The sequence below is a fragment of the Clinocottus analis genome, unplaced genomic scaffold (genome assembly GCF_023055335.1).
Source record: "Clinocottus analis isolate CAN_PGR_092001 unplaced genomic scaffold, fCliAna1.0.p SCAF_1, whole genome shotgun sequence".
NCBI classification, from domain to species: Eukaryota; Metazoa; Chordata; class Actinopteri; order Perciformes; family Cottidae; genus Clinocottus; species Clinocottus analis.
In genome coordinates this window covers 13,528,540-13,556,275 of record NW_027175820.1, presented here as the reverse complement: position 1 = coordinate 13,556,275, position 27,736 = coordinate 13,528,540, and the positions used below count along the sequence as shown (strand labels likewise).

The 27,736-nt window shown below is 39.1% G+C and overlaps 2 protein-coding genes across 3 annotated transcripts; one reads left to right on the top strand and one right to left on the bottom strand.

The window, feature by feature from the left end:
* The first annotated feature begins 1,233 nt into the window (after positions 1 to 1,233).
* Positions 1,234 to 16,638, top strand: dbndd1 (dysbindin domain containing 1). The gene is made up of 4 exons (XM_068580620.1): positions 1,234 to 1,607; positions 4,486 to 4,632; positions 10,030 to 10,167; positions 15,203 to 16,638. Exons 1-4 carry the CDS (start codon positions 1,577 to 1,579, stop codon positions 15,355 to 15,357), a joined length of 471 nt encoding a protein of 156 aa, XP_068436721.1. The 5' UTR covers positions 1,234 to 1,576; the 3' UTR covers positions 15,358 to 16,638.
* Positions 16,639 to 17,119: 481 nt separating this feature from the next.
* Positions 17,120 to 26,983, bottom strand: LOC137787698 (mitochondrial inner membrane m-AAA protease component AFG3L1-like). 2 transcript variants are annotated; one of them, XM_068580430.1, is made up of 17 exons: positions 26,847 to 26,983; positions 25,603 to 25,693; positions 25,412 to 25,480; positions 25,241 to 25,335; positions 24,643 to 24,792; positions 24,477 to 24,551; positions 23,851 to 23,972; positions 23,490 to 23,763; positions 23,153 to 23,290; positions 22,753 to 22,906; positions 22,546 to 22,653; positions 21,237 to 21,362; positions 20,970 to 21,080; positions 20,466 to 20,581; positions 20,131 to 20,331; positions 19,433 to 19,627; positions 17,120 to 19,178 (listed from the first exon to the last, which is right to left on the bottom strand). In XM_068580430.1, the coding sequence occupies exons 1-17, from the start codon at positions 26,964 to 26,966 to the stop codon at positions 18,951 to 18,953; spliced, it is 2,373 nt and encodes a 790-aa protein (XP_068436531.1). In that variant the 5' UTR covers positions 26,967 to 26,983; the 3' UTR covers positions 17,120 to 18,950. The 2 variants fall into 2 exon arrangements, with proteins under 2 accessions (XP_068436531.1, XP_068436615.1); XM_068580514.1 differs by having other exon boundaries at positions 25,603 to 25,690.
* Positions 26,984 to 27,736: the final 753 nt, after the last annotated feature.

The window sequence follows — 27,736 nt, the reverse complement described above, 5'->3', positions numbered from 1 at the left end:
ATATCTGGTGAATAAATGGTTCTGATTCTGATCTGACAGTGTGACAGTAAAGCAGCATGCATAATACCAGAAACCTGAAACTAAATCAGTTAAATAGAATTCAGTCATAAGTTATTTTATGATTTAAACTTGCACTTTTCCTTCTGTGACATGTCCAAAAGTCTTCACGTGGAAAAGATCTCTAGTGGAGATTTAAATCCTTAAATAACAATTAAATCATCAAATATAAAAGACAGTGTTGAAAGAAAACTTCCTCTCTGTCTTTGATAAACTCTTGTATTTTATATGTACTTTATGTGTACCTGCACGTTTGCAGAGTGAACAGCCATGGTAACAACAATACTAACATGCTGATGTAAAAAAGACATGATGTTTTCCATGGTCACAGTCCTAGTTTATCATGCTAGCAATAAACACAAAGTATATACTGCTGGGAATTTAATTAGTTCAGGTAATTGGTCAAAAACCAAATTATTAAATAAATATGATATTTAAAGGGATGAATGACATGTGACGTGAAAGGATCTTGAGTTGTCGGAAGAACAGAAACGCGCTGTACAAGTGCAACTCTATTTAACATAAAAGAAACATGACCTGATAATGCTTGACAAGAAGTCAAGTGATTAATCTGAGCTGCCACATCTAAACTTGTGTTTTCTTTCACTGTTTCTTGTGTCTGACTCTTGCCATAGATGAGGGTGTGACCTTGTTTCTGGTCGTTTTCTATCACATGACAACATGAGGATGTCAGATTCTGCCACCAGAGGGCAAGCTCGACCAATAGATTCCCGTCAGCAGACAAAAAACACCATTTCGGGCTTCTCTGAAGGCATGGGATTCAGATTTCCATCCTGTAACCTATCCAAGACTAGTAAAATAGTTAGTTTTTTGTCATGCCAAGAAACTATGCTTGATTGCCAAACATGTCGTTTAATCATCTGCCTTGCTTTATCTAGCACGCACCGTGTCTGAGCTGTATATGTGACATGAACTGGCCCATCCCATCATCAGGTTTATATTCACAAACTATTACACGGGGACACATTCTCACAGAGGCTCAGCCAGTGATCCATAGACCTCTTTTACACCCCATTCTCTCTCTCAGTCTGGGCAGGCTGCCAGCTCAACCCTCTCTCTCTCTCTCTCTCTCTCTCTCTCTCTCTCTCTCTCTCTCTCTCTCTCTCTCTCTCTCTCTCTGTGTATTCTGCACATACCATACCAAACCAAGCCTCACAATGCCGCATTTACTAAAACAAGTGAGATAGAAATGTGCGCTTCCCAGACCTCCCTCTCTGGCGGACGGCTGCGGTGACACAGCGGGGCAGGTGGACCGAGAGAGAGAGCAGAAACTAACATCACCTGTTTGGGAAATTTAGAACAACGGAGGACGAAAAAAGGAGGAGGAGTTTTTGGAGAGCGGAGGTCTCGCTGTGTCAACCCAGCTACCCCACCCTGCTCTCTCTCATATGCGCACACAGACACACTCTCCTCTTGCCTCTCCCTTCTTCCCTCCCTGTTTGTCTCCTCCAGTCTCCGATGCTGGTGTGGTGAACAGCAAGACACTCGGCTGAGCTGCATGGAGGCTCAGGGAGGGGCAGGGAGCCCAGGTAAGAGCCATGTTTTGTTCTTTCTTTTCTCTGTGCCACGGATTCTGTCACATTAGCATGGTTGTTGCAAAGTGGCTGTCTTTTGAAATGCTTGTGCTGTGGGGGTACTGCTGTAAGTAAGTGTCTCTTAGCAGCATGTTCAAGATGTTTATACTTGTATGGACACTTTATGAATGAGGTTATTTGTCAGATGAGCTGCTTTAGATCATCTAAATACATTTCTGATTGTCTAAGCAAGATACAGTCACTACTATATGTTAGGTTTGAATATAGCAGTGCTTGTACTCTGTCTTTGATCATTTTCCTCTCCCAGGATCCTATTGTGGAGGATTCATCTCTACAGCTTAGCGTCATGGTATTGCCTCGCAGTACAAAAAAGCAAAAGCTGGACTGACGAAATACAAATTACAGTACAATAGTGGACTCACATGGTCTTTGTGTTTAGGCCATCCAGAGAAGCCAGTGCTGTGTGGTCGCACTGCACAATGCCCTAGTGCCACTAACACACTCTATCTAAACAATCAAACATTCACAAAGCGCTGATGATGTAACTCTGTCAATATACATCACAGGTTAATTATTGCAATGTATCTGAGTAATGACAGATTATAACATTAGCTTTGATAAATAAAAATATATACCTCTTATAATGTACAAATAGAGGCAAAGCTGTCGTAGAAGGATAGTTTATTTGTCAATATATTAGCTGCACCTGAACTTACATTAGGCATTTAACCACTATTAAAATTCTGCTTTCTTACTCTATTAGGGTAAAACAATGTCTCTGCAGCCACTGCAGCCACTATAAGATGCAATTTCAGCAGATATTATGGGATATGTTTTTCTTCCATGCCAAATTTGTTCCACTTATCATTGTTTACAGGCAGTATCTATGCACTACTTGTTCATGCTGATGGCCAGAATTATCTTCCCATGAACAATTGGGGTATTATTTGTTCATTATGATGATTGAATAAGAGTGAACGTCATTATTATGATGTATCACATGACAGGGTCACAGAGTGTGACTTCTGGAGAGCAGTGTGCCACAACAGCCACAAAGTAGCATGTATAGCTTCACTTAAGAAGATAATAATTAAACAATGCTGAAAAATGCTCCAACCACACCATAATCAGTTTGGAAAATTACTTCTGGAGTCAAGATTTTCTTGGCTCATTCTCACTGCTCAGCAATCTAAGTTATCTGTTTTGAGACATTCACATGGAAAACATTACTCTTAAGTATAGAAGATGGAGTGCCATCAGCAAGAAAAATTAGCTGGCAAAACATGGTGTTGAGGATGTTCATTCTTCCTGCATGCACTACAGACAGCAATTGATTCATTAAACCGAGACACTGAGTTTGATTCAACTTTTGGCATTTATATGAGCACATATATGAGCACACAAAATGTTACATGCATATTATACATTTCCTTCGACAACAACACCAACAGCCCTCTATTATTGTGATGACGTTTTTGTGGAAAAAGCTTATTTTGGTGTTAATGGGTATGATTCAAGCTTGGATGGAGGGATGGATGATAAGCTGCCTCAAAGCAATAGTAAAAAGGTCAGGAGCTGTTGTGCTACAATGAGTGTTTGCTGAAGAAAGTGATGGAAATTGTAACCTTAACGGCTAGTCTAAATATTGAACAAACATTTCATTACAACAGCAGAGGTAACTTTATACGCTCAGCTTCTGTGGCTCCTCACTGGGGAAATCAATCAAAATGCCAGCGATGAACATTGCTTCTCAGCGTGAAACCAGAATCCATCATGTTCTAACTTGGCTTCGCCTGGAAGACGCTTTTAATCTGAAATGAAAATTCTACTGTCTTGGAGCATACTGCAAGAAGAAATAGCTTCTCCAGCCATCTGGTGACACCCATCAAGAATCTGCTCTACTCCCACATGTCTTTCTATCTGTTTATTATCAGAAAAAGTGATGATATAAAGAAGCCATGCTGTCGTTATTTTCACAAAATGATTTTCCATACACAGAGATTAGTTTCCAAAATATTTTAACCTGTTGTAATAGTTTGTATTGATAAATCCATTGTGGGCTCACTTCAGCCTCAGATAGTTCATGTTGCAATTCAGTCCTCTGTAATCTGTCAGTTAACTGTGCAGCAGATCTGACCTCACTCGCCCTAATCACATCCCCCACTATGTCTTATCTGTGTATCAAACAGATATTGTGTGTACTCCTGCATTTGAAGGGATGCTATTTTAAGTGCCCTATATTTTCAGACTTGGTAATAGCCTGTGTGAACTTGTTTTTTTTTCTTTCTATTTTTAATGGATGTTTGAGATTGAAGAGCATGACCAGGCTCTCAGAGAAGAGGAACTTTATCATCACACATATCTGTTGAATTAGACGTTTGCACAAAGTCAAGTAAACACATTTCCTTTCAACACTGTGTATACAAATAGATAATAACAGAAATGTATACAGAATTGACAAAAGGCAGAGTGGTCAGACTGTTAAAAACAGATTGAGATATTCATAAATTTCAATGGACATATGATTCAGTTACCTGGGATTCATGTTAGGTTTATAATTATCAATTGAGTGGGAAAACAAAATATTGGTAGAATTATTACTGAAGACATTGGTGCCAACATTGACCTATTTCAGTACTTTGATCTCTTAAATGATTTCATCCTCTGGGTTTCTCCAAGATGTGTCTTTGTAGATTGTAATGCAGATCCTTGAAACCTAATTTGTTCTAGGTTAAATGTAGACCCGACCTCAGTAATACACACATATCTAATGTAATCATGTATTACTAGTCTAACTATGATTAATATCTCCACCTTTTTATTGTCTTTGCTCCCTCTCACTGTCTGATTCTGTGTCTCTGTGTGCTGATAGAGCCCAATAAAGACATCCAGAAGCTGCTGAAGCCCTCCAGCTCAGGTGACCTATCCAAGGAGTTGTTTCACCGACCAGCAGGGCAGGAGGGTGAGGGCAGCCTGTCAGGGCACACCGCCAGCCTGCTGCACATCGCCGAAAAGAGACGTGAGTACCGGGGGAGGTGGGCAAAGAGAAGGCCATATTAGGAGTCCAAGAGTGATACATATTCATGGGGTGCAGGTCATGGATGTAAGATGCTTCATTCAAGATACATGATCAATAGCAAGTGAATACAACTAAGAAGACGAGGAATGTTTATTCAGGATGGCAGAGATATCCTATCTACGTCCTCGTCCAGTACAGTCCATGTTCATCTTTTCTGGTCTTTCAACCCTCTGAATGATTGCAGACTATTTTAGATGTCCAGTTTCCACATTCTCACAGACCACTGCAGCTTTGCTTTGGTTGAAAGGACTCATTGTGCATCAGTACCATACAGAGGCTTCCCTGTACATGCCAGACTCAGAGCCCAGAGCACAGACAGATACACGGGGTAACAAGACAACCTTTGTCTGCTTCACTAACCAAACACTTTTTCTTAAAAACAGTTCATCCAGAGGCTAATGTCTGTGTCTCGATGATTTAACCGGACCCAGTAACTGGCAATGGCACCTGGCTGGTCAGTTTATAATATGTGGCTATGAAAAGAAAGAAACAAAAGATCCCACCTGAAGAAAACACGTAATCCCAATGATCATCCCCATTGTTATTGTTTCTTTATTTCTACCTGTATAATGGAAAGATCAAGAATCAGATTAAAATGTACCTGCTATTTTAATTTTATGGAGATTATTAATTCAGGGGAATGTCCTCAGAGCCTCAATGCAGCTTCATCTTAAATGTTACAGAAACAAATTCCTGCCTTGTGCTGCAGTTTCATCTCCAGAAAGGGGGACCACAGTTTACCTTAAGGATGAAAACATTTCAATATCCCAGAGAGGAGCAAGTTGTGAGTTAGTGGTAACTAAATAATTGAAAAACAACAAAACGCAGGAACAATAGATGCGCTAATGAATTAATTAACATAGACAACTGCGGTGCTGATACATTTTCCATTTGTTATTGCGATTAAAAATGTGTGGTGACAGCTGTGTAGTGGTGCTAATGTGAAAAAAAGTGTTTATCCGTTTGTATTGGTATAAGCAGAAACTAAGGAGTCAAAGGGAAGAATGAAGAAATGTGGGACTTTCGACTCTCATGGAGTTTATTTTACTGATTATGCTATAACATTGCACAGCTATAGCTCAGTAACCATGCTTTATTCATCAAACATTTTCATCAAGGCAACATTATAGCTGTACTTATCAAAATGGGAACTCCTGCCTTTATCCATCCTCCCTGCTCTGGGTTCCTTCAGTTGAACCAATCTGTACCTTTCCACATTCAAGGAGAAGAAAAGAGAAAGAAAATGAAAGAAACTTTTTATAGAACATTAAATTGACAGCAAGCAAACAATTCATTGTGTTCAGTTTACTTTTCATAAATCACTATTAAAGATAAACTCTAAAATAAACTACTATTTCACACACGTTGATTTCAAATTCCTGAATGCTGAGTGTGAGATTAAGGGCATACTAAAAAAAAAAAAAAGAACATCCGAGGAAGGAGTATGAATTAGAAGACTTACATTTTACTTTACCACCAGGCTGTATGCTTGCTGTAAGAAGAAGCAGTGGTCTTTTACATCATCCATCTGCTTCAGGCACAATGTCCTTTTTTAGTCTCAGCGTGAAGCCTCTTTTGTCTGTGCTCCTCACTGGCGTCTTTAAGCTCGCCTGATTGGCTTTTGAGATAGAAGCAGTTGTTTCAGTGCGTCTGCCTGGGAGAGAAAACGCACTGATCAATTATTCAAGGAGGAGATGGTGTGGGAGAGGAGAAAAAAGAAGGGAAAAGGTGGTTAAAAAACAAGCACAGCTGAATGGGAATAACCTTGTGGCCTATTGAGAACAGTGGCAGTAAATAATGCAGGGGGTGTTTTGTTTTACATCATGCCTTCTGTAATCTACTTTCTCTTGCTTTCATTTCCTTCTTATTTTTAACATCAACCTTTTTACCTATTCATCTGCCTCTCTTCTCCCATCATCCTGCCACGCCCTCATTCCTCTCCACAATTTTTAAACACCCTGTTTCACTGCCTCCAGTTTCTTCAGTCATCCAAAAAAGGGGTCAAAAAGATTGATACCTGTCTGTGAGCACTTTCCAGCCTGAAGGGAAAGTAAAAATGTATTTACAAACGTAGTCAAGTAGCAGGTAATGAAAAATATGAAAAAAAAGGTTCTATGTGGTTTTTGTCAACCAATGATTACATATTGCTGTGTTTCTTCACTGAATGTAATAACCCATTTGAGACAGTAGACACACACACTTTCTTAATTCTGACTTTTGGATGCTGCTTTGCATTGCTGCTGTTTAATCATATGTAAAGGTAAAAGAGTAATTTGAAGTCAGGTATCCATATTTGCAATGTATTATGATGGCAAGGAAAGTCTCAAGTGTGTTAAATAAAAACTTTATACATCTAAGTGGTAGCTTAACCCATGAGCTAACAAGAAATAAATGCTAAAGGGGGCATATTTAGTCTCCTTTGGTAGTAAAACATTCTATGATCTAAATAAAACTGGGAAAAGCATGACAGATTAAATAGGATTATTACCAGCCACGGCAGTGACAGTGTCCTAGCAGGATACACACAGGTGTAAATGATCAAATTAATTAGGGTGTGCTGCCCCTGTTGCCTATTCAACACTATTTAGCTGCTCCCTTGAGGTTGCTTTGACGCGTTTAAAGTGAAGACAATGGCCGTGTCGACTAGCGAACACTTGCGCACTTCAAGCACTGACTTTCAGTGCTTAGGGCGCCACACTGACAAAACCAGCAGAATTCAGTGCACCGAAAATACCCGGATGGCGCACTGCAAACGGTCAAAAAATTCAGTGTAAAACGATGGACAGTACTCGCACTAAACAGGCGCCATCTTGGCTACATAGCGGAAGAGGAGGAGCCAACATGTGTTGGAGAAAGGGGAACACAAGGGACAAAAATAGGGTAAGTGCGTTCATTTTGTCAGTTTGAGGCCCAATCCCAATCTCCACCCTTACGGACTCACGGACTTTGAGGCGCGCTCCCGTGAAGTCCTTGAGGGTTTAGGGGTGTCCCAGTGTTACATCGTGGAGTGCCTGAGGGCTCTGTGGCGGACATTTTTCAGCCCTTTATGAACCCTTTCCGTAAGTCAACATTAGATGCTGACTTTGCCTAAATCAATTACCCACAATGGTTTCTTTCTATTATGTCAACGTGAGGCTAAACACGCAGTTCCCAATGGAAGAACGGAGACGTAAAAACAAAACAAAAAAAAAGGTAAACAAAGAGGCACGTGGGTATTTAGTCCGATAAAATACCTTTACAACATTATGGAACATAAAAACACATGAATTAGAGTGCAAACAGTATATATATATATATATCTGTACATTCATCATACATTTTATTTAGACATAAACAAGTGAATAAATAATATAAAATTACTTCTCATTTTATGAGGAAGACGTTTGAACCAGTGAATAAAAAGAATAAAATAAATACATAATTGTACACAATATTTTTTTAATGTAGTCACGTGATGTTGCAGCAAAGTGCTGTCCAATTCATATCTACACTAGTACAAGCCCTCACAGACTCTCACACTCAACTATTTAGCAGCTGACGTCAGTGAGTCCCTGAATGTTCAGGGTTTGAGGGTTTAGGGTGGAGATTGGGATTAGGTCTTAGTTTCGCGGGCAGATTTGCGGACGTCACTTCCGCCAATTGGTTAATGTAAGCTTTCCATTTGATACAGCACTTATCAGCGACAGAGTGTACTACATATGTTAGTGCACTGTATTAGAGTGCACTGCATTGCAGTGTACTTCGTAAAGTGTTCGGTCGTAGACACGGCCATGGTTTCTTTCTATTATGTCACAATCATTCCATTGAGCCAGCATTAACAATCTTGTGAATCTGTGTGGGAGTTGCTATATGTTTAGATTTCTGTCTGTGTTTAGATCTTTTCACTGTGATAGTGTCGGAACCGTGCAAGATGCAGGTATAAAATGTGGCGGGTAGCTTTTATATGCAAGCCACATTGTCCCTGTCTTTGTAAATAATTCTGCCTATCATATCTAGCTGGGTCATGGCTGGTATTTCACCCAGTCCTGCTAATGAATACAGGTAGGACTTCTGTAGGAAAGCAGATGGTTTGCGGTGGAATAAAGGACAGGCGAGGACACCTTTTAGACTTCAAACTCCAAAGTTTTATCTGTTATTTGCAATCTCTCATAGTCACTGCTTCCTTATTTTCTCTTCTGGCATTTTAGGTGTTGAACATTTTTTTATATATCTGAAACGTGGCACAATGACCAGCCACTGCTTCAGCACAATGATCAGTCTTCTTGAAATCAATAGTTGCTGAAGGGCGATGCAGGGAGTTAGTTGTAACAGCAGCATGAGAGTGGGCTTTGTGTCTTCAACTTGATGCATTGTCTTCAACAGCCTGGACAACAGCAGGCAAACAACATGGGATGATAACAGCTTTCAACCTGTCACTTAACCCATCATTACTCCACAATGTAAAACCCACAAACGACCAGTCAAATGTTTCAGACTTGATGTTGTGTGGCAGACAGGCATCCACTGATTTATAAAGAAATACAAACATCTGCTTCAGTGAGGGCAGTCCATACATCTTTCTCATAATAGATTTGTTCAGCTATATTACACAGACTTGGTTCCTAACATGAGCAATGTTGAGACAAGCAGCTGTCTTGGACCCTTGTTTTATGTATGTATTACAGAGTCTTTGAATATATCTCACTTCATATACATCACTTGACAATGTCAGCCTGATTGGAATGCAGAGCTTGACACGCTGATGCGCACCTCTTGTTCATTTGACCCTGTTGTGTGCAGCAGTAGTGACTCCTGTCTGCCGAGGAATCTTGTGCTAAGATGAACAGGTGCAGCACACCCAGGGAAAAAGGTGGAATTCACAATGTGTGAAAGAACAGGCTATTTTCATTTTCTCTGACCGGCTTTTGTTTCAGTTATTCTGTGACTAAATACATGAACTCAGGTGTCACGCTAAAACAGAGACATGATAACAGTGGTGTGCTCGGAGGCAGATTAAAGTAATCTACTGTGTTAGGATGTCTTTAGAGAGCACTTAGCTTTGCAAGAGATGTACAGACAAAACTAAATAAAAGAGTACATATGTTCAAAATAAATGTTTTACAATAGTACTGCAAGAGCCAGCAATTGATCTGATTATGAGTACAATGGAGATGTAAGAGTGGTACAAGATGGACCGAGGAGCTCTGGGTTCCAAATATATGCAGTCTATCCTCCACTTATTTTTAAAGAGACATTTTTCTTCTGCACTGACAGTAAAAAAAACAACAAGTGAATCATTTTAATCTCTCAACGTTCCTCCAGACTAAAAGTATGCTGTTTTCTCCCCCGGCCTCATAGAACCACTGAGTAGTGTGTCCTCCCTGGAAGTGCACTTTGACCTCCTGGATCTGACAGAGCTGACTGACATGTCCGACCAGGAACTGGCTGAAGTTTTTGCTGACTCTGATGAGGAGAACCACAACGAGTCCCCAGCAGGTAAGGTCTGCAAAAATGGAATTACAACCAACACAAATAATTTTAAAAAATTGGGTAAGGGCAATTCATGCAAATTAGATGCAAACTATTAAAAACAACTTGTGTGTTCTTTGCACACGCTTGCCTCAAGCTTTATATTTAAAATGCTTAGATGTTTCATCATGTTATTTGTATCATGTATCATTTGATTGGTGAGGAAGGTATTTCCTCAAATGATATTCCCTCCCTGCAGTCGTCTAACTCAACTCAGTGATGAAGATGCCTGCAAAAGGAAATGTAAAACACTACTTGTAGTGTTGTTTTACTCAGTGACCTCAGGAAGAAAAAGTTTCACATCATTATTAACTGGAAAGGTCCTAAAAGGGCCAGCTGAGTCATAATGATTTGATATGATGCGTGACTCCCTTCAGGGACTTATCAAAAACATGTTTTATAGTGACTGGAATAAATGCCCTTAAAAGGTAAACTTCCACTTTTAAAATTGCCTCAAGCTGTTTGAGTCTCATGACAAACAGTTTAAATTTGATTCTATCAAATTGACAATTGGAGTCTCAACAAAACAGAAAAGCAGGAATGAAGGAAAACAAATGAGCCTCATGCACAAACAGAGAGTAGCGACTGTATACAGGTTCAATAAAGACTAGCACGTCTTTCTCTCAGATCGCACAAGGATGCACAAAATCTTTACCATGTTTTATTTATGACCTGTGAGCCTCATCACGCATGCGGACAGTAAACTCTCTCCTCCTCTGACACTCCTGCCCCTCATTATGCACACAGGATTTCATGCCAGCTCGAGATTTAAAGGTCCGCAACAGTTCAGACAATGTCTTACAAATATTGTCTAGTCTTTCTTTGCATGGACGGTGCTTGTCAAAAAATTCAAAACCGCACATTTTTCTTGGTGAAAAAGTTGGGTCTTTCATTATAATAGAAACTTGGGGTATCTCCTTATCTCGTGCTTTGATTGAGAATATACAATAGGTTAAATAGCTATTTATCATTCTGGTTAAAGAGAACTCAATGGTGGACTGCACTGTTTGAATCTACTGAAACACAGTGCTGGATGTAATAGAAACTTCATCTTAAAACTTCATAAATAAAGTCTATGCTTTGAGCGCACTTATTTTCTTTTTCATTTTGTATCCTCTCGTTCTTTAACAACAACAGTGTTATCTCCCTTCCTTCTATTTTCAGTTTATTACTAATGATCTATATCATGGTACAGCCAGTTATGTGTGAGTTATGGTCCCAGTGGGCCATCTGTGCTATGCTGCTGTCTGCAGCTCCACAGCCAATGATTTAAATTTAAGTGCAGAGGCCCTTCTATGATGAAGAAAGACCCATGTTCTTCATTTCTTAGTAAAAAAAAAAAACCTTCTGCATTCTACTATCAAGTATTCTTAATTTTGTCTTACCCGGTATATTTCTCACTGGTGCTTGTACGAAGACAACTGTAGGGTAAGACAGCTTTGTGGTTGTTTAGATATTCACCATCTGGAGTTACAAAACCAAATGAGGTGCTCCACTGTGGTCACTTGCAGGTGAGTTGTTAGTCTGGGGTGCAAAAGAATGATCACATATAATCCTTTCTGTGAAAATAACATAAGATAGCTAAGCTCCTTTAAAAAAAAATCAATGGATTTATAACATTGTTTTGCTCGAGAGTGATTAGATTTTTTTTTCCATATTTTTTCATATTTGATGGATCATTGGATAACACATTCTGCCACGTTTTGATTCACTTTAGTTCAGTTTTATTAATAGTGATGGCTCCGAAATGTTTTGCAGCTTCTCAAATGTAAGTTTGAAAATAATAAAACATGTACGCTAATGCATCTCAAAGAAGTGTACTGGCAAAACGTGAGCCTTAATCAACATGTCCGATTTATACGTGACATACTTATTTAACTTTTTTAACTCATGTTCCCACAGCTGAGCAGACTAAACAGTGTTAGCTTGTCCACCCTTCTCAGCTGTGCTCTCCGACACCACCACACCAAGGTCCCTCAGGCTCTTGTTAATTGAGGCCACAGCTGCTTTTCAGTAGCCAGATGCAGGACATGTAACAGCCAAGACGTTTTAAGTCCAAGGCCTCACATCCACTCCTGCTGTCAGGAGACGTCTACCACCGTTATAATCATTATTTTATTCACACAGCCTCAAATCTGTAAGGAAACACAAATTTTCAACAATGATCAAATGTATGCATCCTCAAAATGACATAGTCAGATGATTGGTTGTTATTGTTAAGAAATATGAGTGGCAACGTCACAATGAGGAGGGTGTGTCATTCCATCTTGTATTTTTACCTGTAAAAACTGTGAATAAAAATAGATCAGCCATCTGAGAATGCAACAAACATTTTTTCCCCCTAGGTAGAACGTCTTTAACCTTTTGATGTGCAGGGCCGCTCTCAAACATCTCTCAATTCTACCTGTTTGCTGTATCTATCTCACAGCCACCACAGACACACTCCTCCTCTCCTTCACCCTCTGTCTCTCAGCTTGTCTTTATCTTTATATTCCAATCTCTGTTTCTATTTCTGATACAGCTTTAAGAGAGAAATTATAACAATCCCAAATGCAGCCACCAAGATTGTGGTAGAGGGTTTGCCAACGCATATTGTAGTGTCACTGCAAAGTGTTTCACGTAGAGGGCTACACAAGGACACGCTAACGCTTAATTTGCCCCGTTGTTTTCCACCCTACATTGCCAAGTAATTTCCCCAACACTTGTCATTTTTACATTTGAGAATTCAAGCACTGTCAATTTTTAAATGCACAAGAACCTTTCTTGTCCAATACAGATGTTGTGCTGTGAAGACAATAATAGTGGATGTGAGAGAAAGGAAAGCAGTAATATTGAGCTGTGCTCAGTGAGCCTTAGTCTCTATGGGAAACTGCTGAGTATGTGCCGGTGTGCTGAGGGCACGTAGGAGTTGATGGAGAGGTTAAAGCAAGATAAGAGAGAAAGAGGAGGAAGCCAGTTCATTTTAAATGAAGGTTCTTCTTGAATAATTCCCTTCTTCTTGCTGGAAACACAGCCTGGTCCTTCAATGCCCATTTAAACAGTGATCATAATCTGAGTTGCCACACAACTACATTATTTATATATGCTTGTGTCTTGATTGTTTTGTTTACACTGCTATCTGTTTCCTATGTTTCTCTCTTTCACTTGCAGCTATTTGTTATCCTGATTCAAATTGCATTTTTTCATGGACAGTTGAGCCAGAGTTAGTGAACAATATTTGTGTTTTAATAGCGAGATAGACAAGAACATACAGTACTTAGTGTTTCATCAAGCTTCTCTTTCTTCAGCAGTTCCAGAGGGACAGAACAAAATGTTTACTCTGTCCAGTATCTGGTCTTTGTTTCATACTCAAATAAGTCTCATGAACCATAGAGTTTACCCTCATCCCTGAAAAGCTACCACAGACATAGCTCTTGTTCTTTGTCGTTGGAGCTTATTTCGTTTGTCGTATAAGCTTAGTTGACTTATTTCATGTTCAAGTAATATGAGCCGTGTTTTAAAACGGGTATTTGTTTTTATGATTTGGGCAAGGATGTGTAGACGAGTACACTTGCAAAGGGACGCAGTGATGCAGGAAGTCGGGAACAGAAAATCATTCTCCATTCATATAGTTTTTATCCCAGGCAATGTCTCCTGAGAGCGTCCCCTCTCTGACAGTTCATGCTTGGTATTTGTGGCAAAGGACAGTAACATCTCACTGGAAACACAACTATACAACTGACAAAACAAAGCAACACCCAGAATGGAAACAGGTGCTATATACATTTATTCTTTAGGACCACAAGACCACTTTTTATAGACATATATGTATATATAAAAGGTCAGATTCAAGCTCAACTTGCTAGTTTTAGGGCTCTCGAGCGGGAAAGAACAAAAGCAAAATATGTGTATGTTGGGGAAGTATCTAATTACTTTAATAAACATTTATTTGTGTTTGTCTTCAATTATTTTCATGTATGAATTAATTTATGTGCATCAGTCTTTTAATTGATGTCAGGGCAGAAACAAGTCAACATAAATCTAAAAGCACACCAGGAATGGAAATATCCAGAGACATCGCAGACACACAGATATACTGTCACCACATACACACAAAAACCAGTCAATCAGCAGTTGTTGATGGCGCTTTCTGCAGCAGACTCCTTCATGCTGCTGAGGAGGCTGTTGTCCCCTCTCACTCATTAAAATCCAAGACGTCATCAATCTTCTGAGATCAATACCTCTTGTTTACCTCCCCTCTTTCTTTTTGTCTCATGTGTGTGAGGATATGGATGTGGCTTTGGGGAGTTATATAAATCAGGTCCTTAGTACGATCTTCAGAGATCTAGCATGAGACTGGTACAGGCAGTCTGAGGCAGAGCATGTTTTTATCAGTCTTTCTTGCCTTTTTGTTCTCCTGACAGGGTGGACATCACCACCAAGTGGTGCAAAGAGGCAATGGCAACCCATCTTAAAAACAATCTTTGCATGGCAAATATCAACAAAACAGCTAATGAAACCATTGGTTTGTTTTTTTTAGGAATGATTTATTTACTGGTTTATACAAATAGAAAGCAATGTTTTGTGTGACGAATGCTCTTGTAGATCATTTCATAACAGTTTCTTAGCTCATTTAGCTGGCCATCGTCTCACTCATGGAAGAATCCTTAAAATTGTAATGTCAGTGTGACCCCAGTAATCTGGGGCATGTGTAGAAAGGGCTGATATGCATGTGTGAGTGCAGGTATGCAATAGGCTAAAGCTATTAATGGCTGGGAGGAAATCAAGCAGCAACTGTATCTAGCAATAGTAATGTTGCATTTAAACATATCTCTGGAAGTAGTAGATGTGCTTTTAGCAGGTGTAAAGATTTGTACTGATGCCAATAATCATCAAAACAACTGTAGTTCAAGTTGTGTTTCGCACAACAGGGGTGTAAAGTGATTTTCTTGAGTCTGTTTTCATAATTGTATCTTCCAAGACTCTGCATTCCTGTTAATAACACGCTATTGTGTGTTTCCAGGTTCCCACCAGCCTATGCTGCCCAGAGGAGGCTACATGCGCTCCCCCTCGTGGACACGATGCAGCAAAGTTGAGCCCCCGCGAGAGCGAAAGCACCACAGCGACTCGGACACCGCAGAGCCCTTAATGAAGCTGGAGAGGCCGAAGCCGCTGTAATATCTCGTGTGAAAGAGGCCAGCGAGCAGAGAGATACAACCCAGAGCCAGACAGACACAGCCAGAGCGGGAACAGGAAACAGACCGAGAGGCTCCCATCTGCCACTGTGCACTCGCACAACCATGGTGCTGACGAGTTCAGTTTGAACTCCGGACAACTAGGTCTGCACTTCAACTAAAGCTGTTGAAATTAACTCTCTCTCTCTCTGTCTGTCTGTCTGTCTGTCTGTCTGTCTGTCTGTCTGTCTGTCTCGCTCTCTCGCTCTCTCACACACAAACATTGTGTTTTTCATGTCAGGAGTTCTTGATACACTCTGGGCTGCCAAATGGTTTTAAGCTTGGTTGTGAATGCCAGACAGGGTATTGAGTCAGCAGACTGATATCGCCTCCATCCTTACAGCCTCTTAGGGTGGGAAATAGCTTGAACAGTGAAATTGATTCCTCAAATGTGTCCACAGCTTGTGGCCAGACCTTCTTTGTGAAGTGCGGACACTGGGACTCACATTGAATTACCAGGATATAATTTGAAACCAATCAATAGAGCTGTTCAAAATAAAATATCCCACTGAGGCTATTACTTAATGTATTGGCTTCAAAATGGAACAGATTTATTTTCTGTCGCCTGCAATAATGGAAACGTGATCAGTGGAAGTAAAAGTGGATGTCAGTAAGGCTCTTTATACCTGTCATACTTTCTCCAGCTTATTGAAGAATGTTTGGTATTATAATTGCATAAACAAAAATGTTTGCACTTCTCTCACTGAATTGTATTTACAGTGCCCGTCCCCTCCCAGAATTATTGGCATTTGGTGTAGATGACACAAAGGTTAAGTAGCAAGCTATATGCAATAAATTGTTCCATGATCAAATACTTTGTTTAGTTTAGATACATTTATTTTGATTTCTTTAACTTTTTTAAAAACGATGGTTGCCAGAGTTGCTGCTGCTAAAGTAATTCAAGTGTGTCATTCAAAGTTGGTACATGCATGAACTTGATTGATGATACTTAAAGCAGTTGGAAATGAGGGGAGAATCACATTATAGTCAGGTTGATTTTGCAAGAATGCCAAAAACCCAACAAAGTGCCAACAATTTTGTAATCATCTTTGAAAAGATTTATTCAACTCATGATGCAACATTTCACACATTTCTAAGGAAGGTTATAGCTGATTACTTGATGTATTTATCACACGTTTGGCTCGTCTATACCAGGGCTGCCAATAATTCTGAATGGCTCAAGTGACACTGGGATGATAAAAGAATAAATAAAAGTCTTGAAAAAGTGTATTTGATCATGTAATTTATAAGCTACACTTTGGAAATGCCGCTTCATTCAATTGCTGTGTGTGGCGAGCGCACATTAAGTATCATTATATTAATTTACATTATTAAAAAATGTGGCCTTTCTTGTATAAAATGTATTGATACATAAAAAAATGGCTAAGGTGGGTGAGAAAAGCTGATGAAAGTGCTATTGGATTTACAACAGACTGGTAGTAGTTTAACATTACTTTTAGGTGTATTTTTCATGTCAATTAAACATCAATTAAATAAAGTCTAAAAAAAAGTGCTCTGCAGAAGAGAAAGCACATTCTTTGTTCAGCCGTAACAGAAAACATGTTCTCATGTTACGGCTCAGTCGTAACATAACAAGCATTTATTTTATCTTTATATATATTAACCAATATCAATCAGTGTAAGATCTCAGGCTAAATACTGCATAAGGTTTGCAAGATTGTAGTCTTATTTGACAGCACCACACATGCAGGACACAAGTTATAATAAAGCTATAATAAAAACTATCACAATATAATTCTGTAATTTTTTTTAAATGATAGCTCAAATTAGAACCAAAAATATAGTTAGTAGGAATACAATAAAAATAAAAAGTGTTGTATAAAAGTTGTTTAATATTGATGTGAGCTACAAAAAGCTCACATTTCATTTGTCGTCACATCTCAATGAAAAACCACTACTGACTGACAAGCAACTACAAGAGTATTGTTGAGGAGGCAAAAAACACATAACACATTTCATTTACACTGATGTACCACAAGATCGCTCATTCCAGAGTCAAGCTGGTCCGTTTAACCTGCTATTGGAAAGAAAAAAAGCCATTTACTTTACTTTTTTTTAGTGTTTTATAATAAACCTGGTAACTCGGGTCAGGCGCTTCTGGCTTAACTATCAACTATTTTCACGACTAATATTCAATAACAGTGTGTAACTAAAGCTTGTGCTGGTTTTTAAACACAGTAAATGAGAACACTACATGAATGGCTATCGAGCTTAGCTTGGTTGCCTCATAATTATGGAACACATTCAAACACAAGCCACAATTGACAGAATGATGATTTCCTGAGAAACAGCAATTTGTTATCACGCTAACAGCTGCTGGACAAGGGTGTCATAGGTCAATTAATCCTCTCTTTACTTAGAGTCCTTACTTATACTCACATGAACTACAGTAAAACACAGAACGCATCAGAATGTAAATCCATGTGATGAACAAAAACAACAGAACCAGACTAGTGTGAATTGTGTAATGAATTGCAGACAGATTTATGTTATTTTAAGAGGCAGTTAAAAATACAGAGGCTCTGAGGTAGTGGGAGTGAGTGAAGATATTGCTGCATGGCATTTCTTTAGCTTATAATATATTTACTCAACTCAGTGGTTCCCAGTTATTCATCCTAAAGTGATGGATGACTTTATCAATGTTGACTATTGTAATATGGGACACCCAGGAGACAACAATAACCTACAGCACATGTGATCTAATTGCATTTGTAATATCCGTCATGTGTGCACAAAGCAAATGTATAAACCTGGACCGACTGTGGGCGACTGTGGCTCAGTGGTGAGCAGGGATTGTCTTGCATTGTCTTTTTTGATCGGCGGTTCAATCGCCGCAGCCGCTAGCCCATGTCGATGTGTCCTTGAGCAAGACACTTAACCCTAAATTGCTCCCGTAGCTGCGCCTACGGCGTATGAATGTGTATGAATGGTTTCTGGTACTGATGTGGCACCTTGCATGGTGGCTCCTCCCATCAGTGTGTGAATGGGTGAATGATGTCATGTACTGTTAAAGCACTTTGAGTGGTCGGAGGACTAGAAAAGCGCTATGCAAGTACAGATCCATTTACCACAGAATAAATAAAGTCATTTCCAGTACCATGTGTGAATATACACGTCACATGATGTTAATATATTTTGAATGTTAAAAACATATCTCTTTTGATTTCTGTTTTGTAACTTGTGAAAACGACTGCAGATTATTCTCTTCTATGTTTTTCGGTCTTATTGCACTTTCGGACTGAGAAGGCCCCTGCAGTGAATTGTAAGTCACAAAATGCACTTTTCACAGAAGCCTTAGCTTACTGACTTACAACTGACAGTACACAATCTTCTACTTGAAAAGATGCATTATCTAAGCCATTTAAGACCTGTGCAACACATCATCATCCCTCTCTTTGCAGCTATCCATGAGATGAACAGGGGAAATTTATAGAGCCCTGACAGTCTGGATTAGATGCTGCTGAATTATATTCAACTGAATACAGTGACATATTTGCCTTGAGGCTGCGTGTCCACCTACAGGTAAAGGGCTGCTTTGTCTTGTCCATTCTTTGGGGGTTTTTTCTCCCTTTGAGTCTTGTTCCAGTTCTTCAGCCCTTCGGGCAGAGAGGTGTCCTCCTCAAACTCCCCTAGCCCGTCAACAAACTCCTCATATGATGACTTCTCCTGAAAAGGTCGAGTTCCTAGCAGCTTTACCATGTCGGCCTTGTCTAGAATCTCCTTTTCTAAAAGACGTTTTGCCACCTGCAACACATGAGCAGTTATAGTCAACAACAAGTGCTACAATGACAATTGAAGTTATAGAAATTATTCATAGAATTTAAGGTAGTTGAGGTTTGCCATTACACAGTTCGTCCAACCATTTAAAAAAATGGTTTGGTTAAAAAATACTAATTCAAACGAAACATACATGACCTGTAAAGGCGCTGCATCATATTGGTCAGTGTTTTGCGCTTTATCTTCACTCCTTTCTTGTCATCAGTGATACTAGTTCTTACCTTCTCCACCATTTCTTTCTTCTCGGTAACGAGCTGAAGTGTTCGTTGGAAGGCAGAATCAATAAGCAGGCGGACCTCCTGGTCTATAAGCTGTGCTGTGGGTTCACTGAAGGGCTTCTCTGTTACGACTTCACCCTGCTGAGGCAGGTCGAAGGACACCTGACCCACCACCTCGTTCATCCCAAACTGTACAACCTAAAATATGAGGAGAAATGAGCCATGTTAATGAAAGTCACACATAAGATGCTTCTCATGTGTCTTTGGTTACAACATCGTTCTCTGACTTCTAATTGTGCACCTGCAGAAATAGTCTAGCAGTTAAAAAGACTAACTTCGAGTTGGTACTGCAGCAGTTTATTTGAATCAAGCTACATTAGCAGAGCTCAACATAAACGATGATAGCATGTAGTGATACAGGATCTGCTGTTTCAAATGGTCTGCGATTGACCCGTCACTACGATTTTCAGAAAATCAATCTTTTACATACCGAGCTAAAAAAAAATCTTGTAAGGAAGTTAAGTGTTGATATGAGTCACTGCCACATTTTATCAAACATCTATGCCAGCATATGAGAGTGTGTGACACAACACTGACTCCCAATTGCATAACATGTCATCACGAGGTATATTTGGAATCACATACAGTAGTTTACAGCCTTGTGTATCGTTAACATGCTTGTTGTAAAATGTGGTGATCACCTGTGCATATGCAGACTGGGTGACTTTCCTGAGGTCGTCCTGCGCCCCGGTGGTAATTCGTCGAAAGAAAACCTGCTCGGCCACGCGACCCCCCAGCGTCATGCACATTCTGTCAAACAGCTGCTCCCGGGTGAACAGGTACTGCTCCTTTGGCAGATACTGTGCGTAACCCAAACTTTTACCTCTGGGAACAATTGACACCTGAGGGAGTACATTCTTATTATTCTATTTATCAACATGATTGTACCATAAAAACAAGACATGCAAGGGCAGCAGAGGATTTCAGATACTCAAGCAGCAGAGCGAGACAAAGGAGGAAGGAAATGTGTGACTACCTTAAGAAGGGGGTCCGCATGTTCGAGGAACCAGCCCACTACAGCGTGTCCAGCCTCATGATACGCCACGGTAGTTTTCTCCGGAAGCTGCAGTACCTGACTCTTTTTCTCTAGACCTGAGAGCGAGGAGGATGTCTTATTTAACTGCACTGTTTGGGATGATTTTTGTCTTTGGGTTGGCGCATGAGCCAAAAACTATCTTTGAGTACGGCAATAAATCCAATACTAAATACTGTGGAATCAAATCCTCTCAATTTGTCTCAATTAGACATATTGCAATATAATGTAAGTTACTATATTATATACCCTATGTATATCTGAAATGTAAGGCCAAAGTTTATATTTATGGATCGATAGAAATTAGGAATCAATAAAAACAACCATTATATAACTAATCATAACACCAAAATGTATTGAAATTGCTTATACTAGGAACTAACTTGATTAAGTTGTGCAACCCATATCCACTAGTCATTCTAAATGTTGTCATAACAGCAACCTTACCTCCAATCATTCTCTCGACTGCCTGGTCAAAGTGCTTCGTACTGACATGTTGGTCGAGGTGCCGTGCAGCTATTAGAGCAGCCTCGTTACACACATTAGCAATATCAGCCCCTGAGACACAAAAGGAGCAACAACAACCAAGTTGAACTGTGGTGTACTTACTTGAAATACAGTATGAGAGAAAGAAGACAATGATTATTGTTTATTAATCCAAAGACTGAGCTTAGTGAACGCATGCAAACATGAACATGCATCTCTTGTTCTTACCAGTGAAACCTGGGGTTAGTGCCGCTAGCTTCCTGGTCAAAGCCTCCACTTGTATACTAGTGTCCAACTTCAGAGGTTGTAAATGCACCTTAAAGATGGATGCCCTACCTTTAATATCTGGTGGACCTGTAGAAAACAAATATATCAGGAATGTTTAGGACAATTTCTTTTAGGCAGTAAAACAACATTGGAAGCCAAATCCTATGACAGTAGTGTATTGCCATAAAGCTCTTGTACAGCAGCATTACATTTTACAAGGGGAGAAAAATTATCACAAATCATGAAGTCAATAACATTGATCTTGGAGACTGCCTCTCTAAAAGGTGAATATTCTGTAGGTTATATCTGGAGTCTGTTCTTTAAGTGGCAGCTGAGAAAGACAGAAAGGTAGAATGACACAAAAATAGCAGACTGGTCCATACAACACACAACATAATGCAAATTACCATGCTGAATGAAAACTGCATGGCCCATAAACAAAACAAAATGAAAAAATGGCCAACATGATCTGGCCCTTGACTCAATTGCATGAATTACAAAGAACATGCAGTATCCTGCAGCATTGGCAACTGACTGCTAACTGAGTGTTCACCTGTTTTATAGGGGCGACTGTGGCTCAGTGGTTTGATCCCAAACCCCGCTAGTCCATGTTGTTGTCCTTGAGCAAGACACTCAACCCCTAACTGCTCCCCGTTGCTGTGTCTACGGTGTATAGAGCAACAATGTAAGTCGCTTTGGATAAAAGTGTCAGCTAAATATATTGTAGAAAGAGGAGTGTGCTATTCCTCATGTTGGCCTTCAATTGTCTAATCCTTCTTTTATAGAGATCAGATTACAAAGTAAACTGCCCTGGCCACAATTATCCAGCACTGCTGGCATAAAGCAAATTAAATCTTAGCAAGCAGAAACAGATCAATCACTTTAACCACAAAGATAAAAGCACACTCTGTGCAACATGCGCTTTTAATGTGATAACATGTAAACAGGCACAATAAAGAACGACAGCAAATCAAATAGGCTTGAGGCTTATTTCTATTCACACCATACAGGAAGTATTTAGTAAGTTCAAGCTTAGCATCTCATCTGAAGCAGGCCAAAAAAATAGTGATGCAAATGATTAAGTGCAATTTGAATTCATCAAAAATTTAAATAGATTTACGAGAATGTTGAAAGCAATCCCAGTGAGAAATGATGGTGTAGAGGAAATAATTAGATGGGGATGAATTATAAATGGAATTAGCTGAAACCAGGTCTCGGGACATTTTGAAGCAAGAGAGGAGGTCAACCTCAGAAAAGTGCAATATTTTACCAATGTATATATGTCGATCAAAGCGTCCTGGCCTCAGCAAAGCTGGATCCAAGATATCAACTCGATTGGTCCCAGCTAAAACGACCACGTTAGTGCTACTGTTGAATCCTGTAATGACAAAAACAAATAGAATACAAAGAGCTTGTACATTTTGCACCAGAAAAGGGAGAATGGCTTGAACACCGAAAGAGATCAAAATTTGCCTACCGTCCATTTCCACAAGCAACTGGTTGAGGGTGTTTTCCTGCTCGTTCTGGTTGGCAAAGTTTCCGTTGCCTCTCTTTCTGCCAACTGCGTCGATCTCGTCAATAAAAAGGATGCAAGGGGCATTTTTTCTGGCTGTGGCAAACGTATCCCTTATCTTAAACAGAACAAAGCAAAGAGAAATCATTTAAAATAATCTTAACAGATTCATGAATTAGATGTCATTACTACTAAAGTACAATTTCCTGATGTGTTATTATTGGAACACTAAGAGCAGGACAAAGGTAGATTGTGCTCCTCAGTATATTTGTATCTCTAACATGACAATCCAAAGAACCATTGTGTCTGCAGAAGATGTGGCCCATCATTCAGCGTTAAGATTACTCCTGCGGCTGGTACTGACCCTGGCTGGGCCGACGCCAACAAACATTTCCTGGAACTCCGAGCCGTTGACGGTGATGAAGGGGACGTTGGCCTCTCCTGCTGTGGCCTTTGCTAACAAGGTCTTGCCAGTACCAGGTGGGCCCGATAACATAGCACCCTGAAAACAAAGGTGTTGCTTAATAATCAATACCAATGCCTTAATGAATTTTTCAATAAAATGGTAAATTTCTCACTTTAAAAGTTATTTTTAAGCCCATACTCTTTTTTTGAGGAAAAACATACATTAACTGAAATGTTCCTGTCAGCCTCACCCCCCCAACGCTTTGCCACAATACTTGATATACAGAAAGGCACACCTTTGGGATCTTGGCTCCGAGGTCCTGGTACTGCCGCGGGTTCTTCAAGAAGTTTACAAACTCCAAAATCTCCACTTTGGCCTCCTCACAGCCAGCAACATCTTTGAACCGAACGCTGATGTTGTCTTTTATTATCTTGGCTTTGGATTCACTCATGCTGAAAGGGTTTCCTTGCCCTCTACCACCACGGCCTCCTGCCATTGCTCCATGCCGCAAAACAAAAAGTAAAAAGCCAACCAGGAGTAAAGTGGGGAGCACACTGAAAAGCACGGTGCTGTGGGAAAGATAAATAAACATCAACATGAGTAAATCTAATATGCACAAAAGTCACTTTGATAGGAATGTTTCAGATATGTTTTACCCGTCACTTTCACTGCTGTAGAACATAGGTATTTTCTGTGAGTCCAAACCCATTTCTTGCTGGGCCATTTCCAAGTTATGCTCAAATGAGTCAACACTGCCAATGTTGAACCACACATAGCTCTGAAACACACACACACACACACACACACACACACACACACACACACCAGAAAACTTTCAGTATACAGTTTCATTGATATACCCTTTAAAATTCCAAGCAAGACTACAGTTTTTTTAAATATAAGAAATAACAAGTAAGACCAACATTCTTCCATTTTGGTGACTGCTTTTTTTTTTAAAGCTTTTGTATGGAATCCATTTTATTTCCCTTGGACATTGCTGTTTGACCTCATTATCTTATCTTAAAATCCACTTAATAGCTTTTTCACTTTGTGAACTGAATCAGTGGATTGGATTTGTGATAGATTTTGCTCAGTTGACAGTAGCGATTCAAAGTAAAAGAAAAGGTAAAAGAACAGAGTTAAGATTATTTTTGCTACATGTATGACTCTTCTCTGTCTGTGTTACTGTTAAACAATATATCAAACTAACACTAACACTGACCAACAGCGCGCCTGATATGAAAAGCAAAAGGACATAACAGCCCCTCTTCATGCAACTTACCACTTCTGATGTGTCCACTCCATTGGCAGGAATAACTTTGACATATTGTTTATTGACCACCTCCAGGTGATCTACCTGTGAAGAGAACATTTTTTTAATTGTTTTGCTCACGTGGTTGTGAAAACAAACTGATAACTGGATGATACCAAAACTAAAACACTCTTACCAGGCCTCTGTTTAAGTAATGATGCACAAAGTCCTTCCAGGAGATCTGCATCCCCGTCTCTCGAAGGTAAAAGTACCAAAATGCTGAAGTCATGCCGGCTACACTAATTCCAAAGTACTGAACTGCTTTTTTATCCAAGGGAAAGCCATCCTGGAAGATGAAGAAATGTTGTAAGAGAGGAGATTAAAGGAGAGACAGCTGGTGTGTCGAAAACAATCCACTATGCTGCATCTCAGAACTATGAGCACCTATTTACAATAAACTCGTGACATTTGGTGCTATATGTTTTAAGGAAAATGTAAATTTCAACATTTAAAGTAGTTTTTTTACTTAACGCAAAAATGTGACAAATACAAAAAAAGAATCAATTAAATTTCACTGATGAAGAAATGTGACCAAGCCAGTTGCACATTTACAGTGGAAAGGAGTGGAAATAGAACCAATATAAGAGTATTTTAGACCTGCATATTTATTTATTTATGTGACATAAGAATGCCAAAGTAATTGTATTAATGTTTACCATTTTATGGTATTACTGTCTGTGTGTAGTGCAGTTTAATGAGCATTAAAGACAGATATCAGTAAAACTTTGTTGCACCTGAAAACGCGTCCACCAGTGCGATTCTTTTTTTTTCCGTCTTCTTTGTCTTTCATCTTCATCATCATCTGTGTTCTGCTCTTTGGTATTTTCATCTAAATAGTATCAGAAAATCAGTCATACAGTGCGGCGGAAAGAATCCACAAATGCTGCTTTGTGAATGATTCAAACCTTGTTCATCTTCAGCTGATTTGTTGACACCAATGCTTTCTTCACTCTCTGGGAAAAACTTTTCAAAACCTAAACAAATTAAACAGAAAACAAACAAATAATGAAGTACAAATGGCTATTATTGACCTAAAAAGACTTTGGTCAATGTGTACTCATTTAGCTACATAACACAGTGTTAGGAGATACACTACCTCTTGGAGGTTTGTTTGAGCTAAGTAGCCGAGCGAGTTGAAAACTGTGTTGATATAATCCTCCACATCTCCTTTGGATCAGTGACGCCTTCTGAAATAATGATTTTGTATGTTTAATATGATAGCAATAAGGACAGGGCCATGCAAAAAAAACTGAAAGTCATTCATTCAACATGCGATGCAACATTATTTTTCGTATTACTGAAATCTCGTTATGACAAGGGCATACTGAAGTGCATCAAGTTAACTAAAGTTCAGTACAACAACATTCAGATATATTTAATTGATTGTGGTTCATCATTAAAACATGGCTGATCCTGGACTTGTATTATTCTCAAGTATCAATGGTGGCATTGATAATTGAGAATAATAAAAAATCTGACAATAGTATATTTGGTGATCAGATTTGTTTTACCTACACACATAGCATAAGCTAACATTTTGTCTACATGCAAAGATATATCTGAATAATAATATGTTGTTGTTGAACAATATCTTTTATTCTCAAAGATGTCAAAAACAGTTTTTTTAGATTATATAAAACAAAAATTAATTAAAGATTGAGTAGTCCAATAAACATAAAAATGTAATACAACGCGTTAACTACAATTTCAGCCCATATCTGAGCCACACAAATACAAATAAGTGTATTATACACATAGACCAGTGCTTGTATGTGTAATAACACAGTTACTGATGTCAGGACTACAGTCTGAACTTCAAGTTTCTCTGTTTGGATGTTCTACTTTAACAGAAAAGTAAAAAGTCTCCTGAAGAAAGTCAGCAAAGTGTAAGATACCAGTCAGAGAACCTCAATAACAACATCTTATTTTGAAGGAACGACAATGAAAAAAACAACATTATTAAATTCCAACTAACGCACACAAGCAGTTGTATCATTGCATAGCTGCACACATTTGCTTAAAAAGTAAATGCGACTGAAAAAAAATAATGAATGAATAAGATGAACATGCGTTTGATTAAAGTGCAACAGTAACAGAGACACGCCCCCTCCAAAGAAAAACATATCTCAATTTAACATTATCCAACAGACATATCGAGAGCGTGAACAGCTGAGGGATGACGCACAAACAGTGCAGCGGTTTGTTTGTCTGTTTACATGTTGTAGGGGTAGACAGCCTACGTAGGGAACACCGTGTTCCTTCCCACGGCAAAGCTCAACGAGAGACCCGCAGGCTCCGACTCCTGCAACGCGCCGTAAGAAAAACACAAAGTCACCGTACCGACGCGAGCGCGCCGCCGCTGCGAAGAGAGGCTGAAAGAGTGGAGAGGTCTCGGCTCCACGCGCGAATCGCCACGATTCGTTTCCGAAAGGGACCGACACTCGCGGAGAGAAGCCCCATAACCCAGCTGTACTTTCTCTGGGCTTCACTGGAGTGGTAGACGTGCAAGAAGACGCGTCGTACGTATGACTACGCCGACTCGTCATCCCGCGAGAGTGCAAGAAGAAGCGTCGGATTTGTGCGAGACTTCGGTTGAAAAACAGCAGCTTGTGGTCCTGTCAGATGTGAAACGTGCATCTTTTATCAGTTTAGTCAAAAGCACTGTGGCCAATGTTTTTTTTTTTTTTTTGTTTCCCACCACTGGGTTCATACTACACTGATCACGCAGAAAACTCTTGCTTGCACATGAATGCGTCAATCTGTTTGCGACCATAAATCCTGTTTATGGTAGCTTATTCACCTATATATAACATACATCTTATAATAAGTCTAACATCCTTAGATTTGAATGTGGCTTTTCATGGGACATACTGTCCTCTGCAAAAGATACTTTGCATAAATTAATTAATTCAACATATACAAATATATATATATATATATATATATATATATATATATATATATATATATATATATATATATATATATATATATATATATATGTATATATACACATACATACATATATATGGATGTATACATATATATATATATATATATATATATATATATATATATATATATATATATATACACACACACATACATACATATATATGTATATATATAGTGTATATATATATATATATATATATATATATATATATATATATATATATATATATATATATATATATACATACATACATACATACATACATACATATACA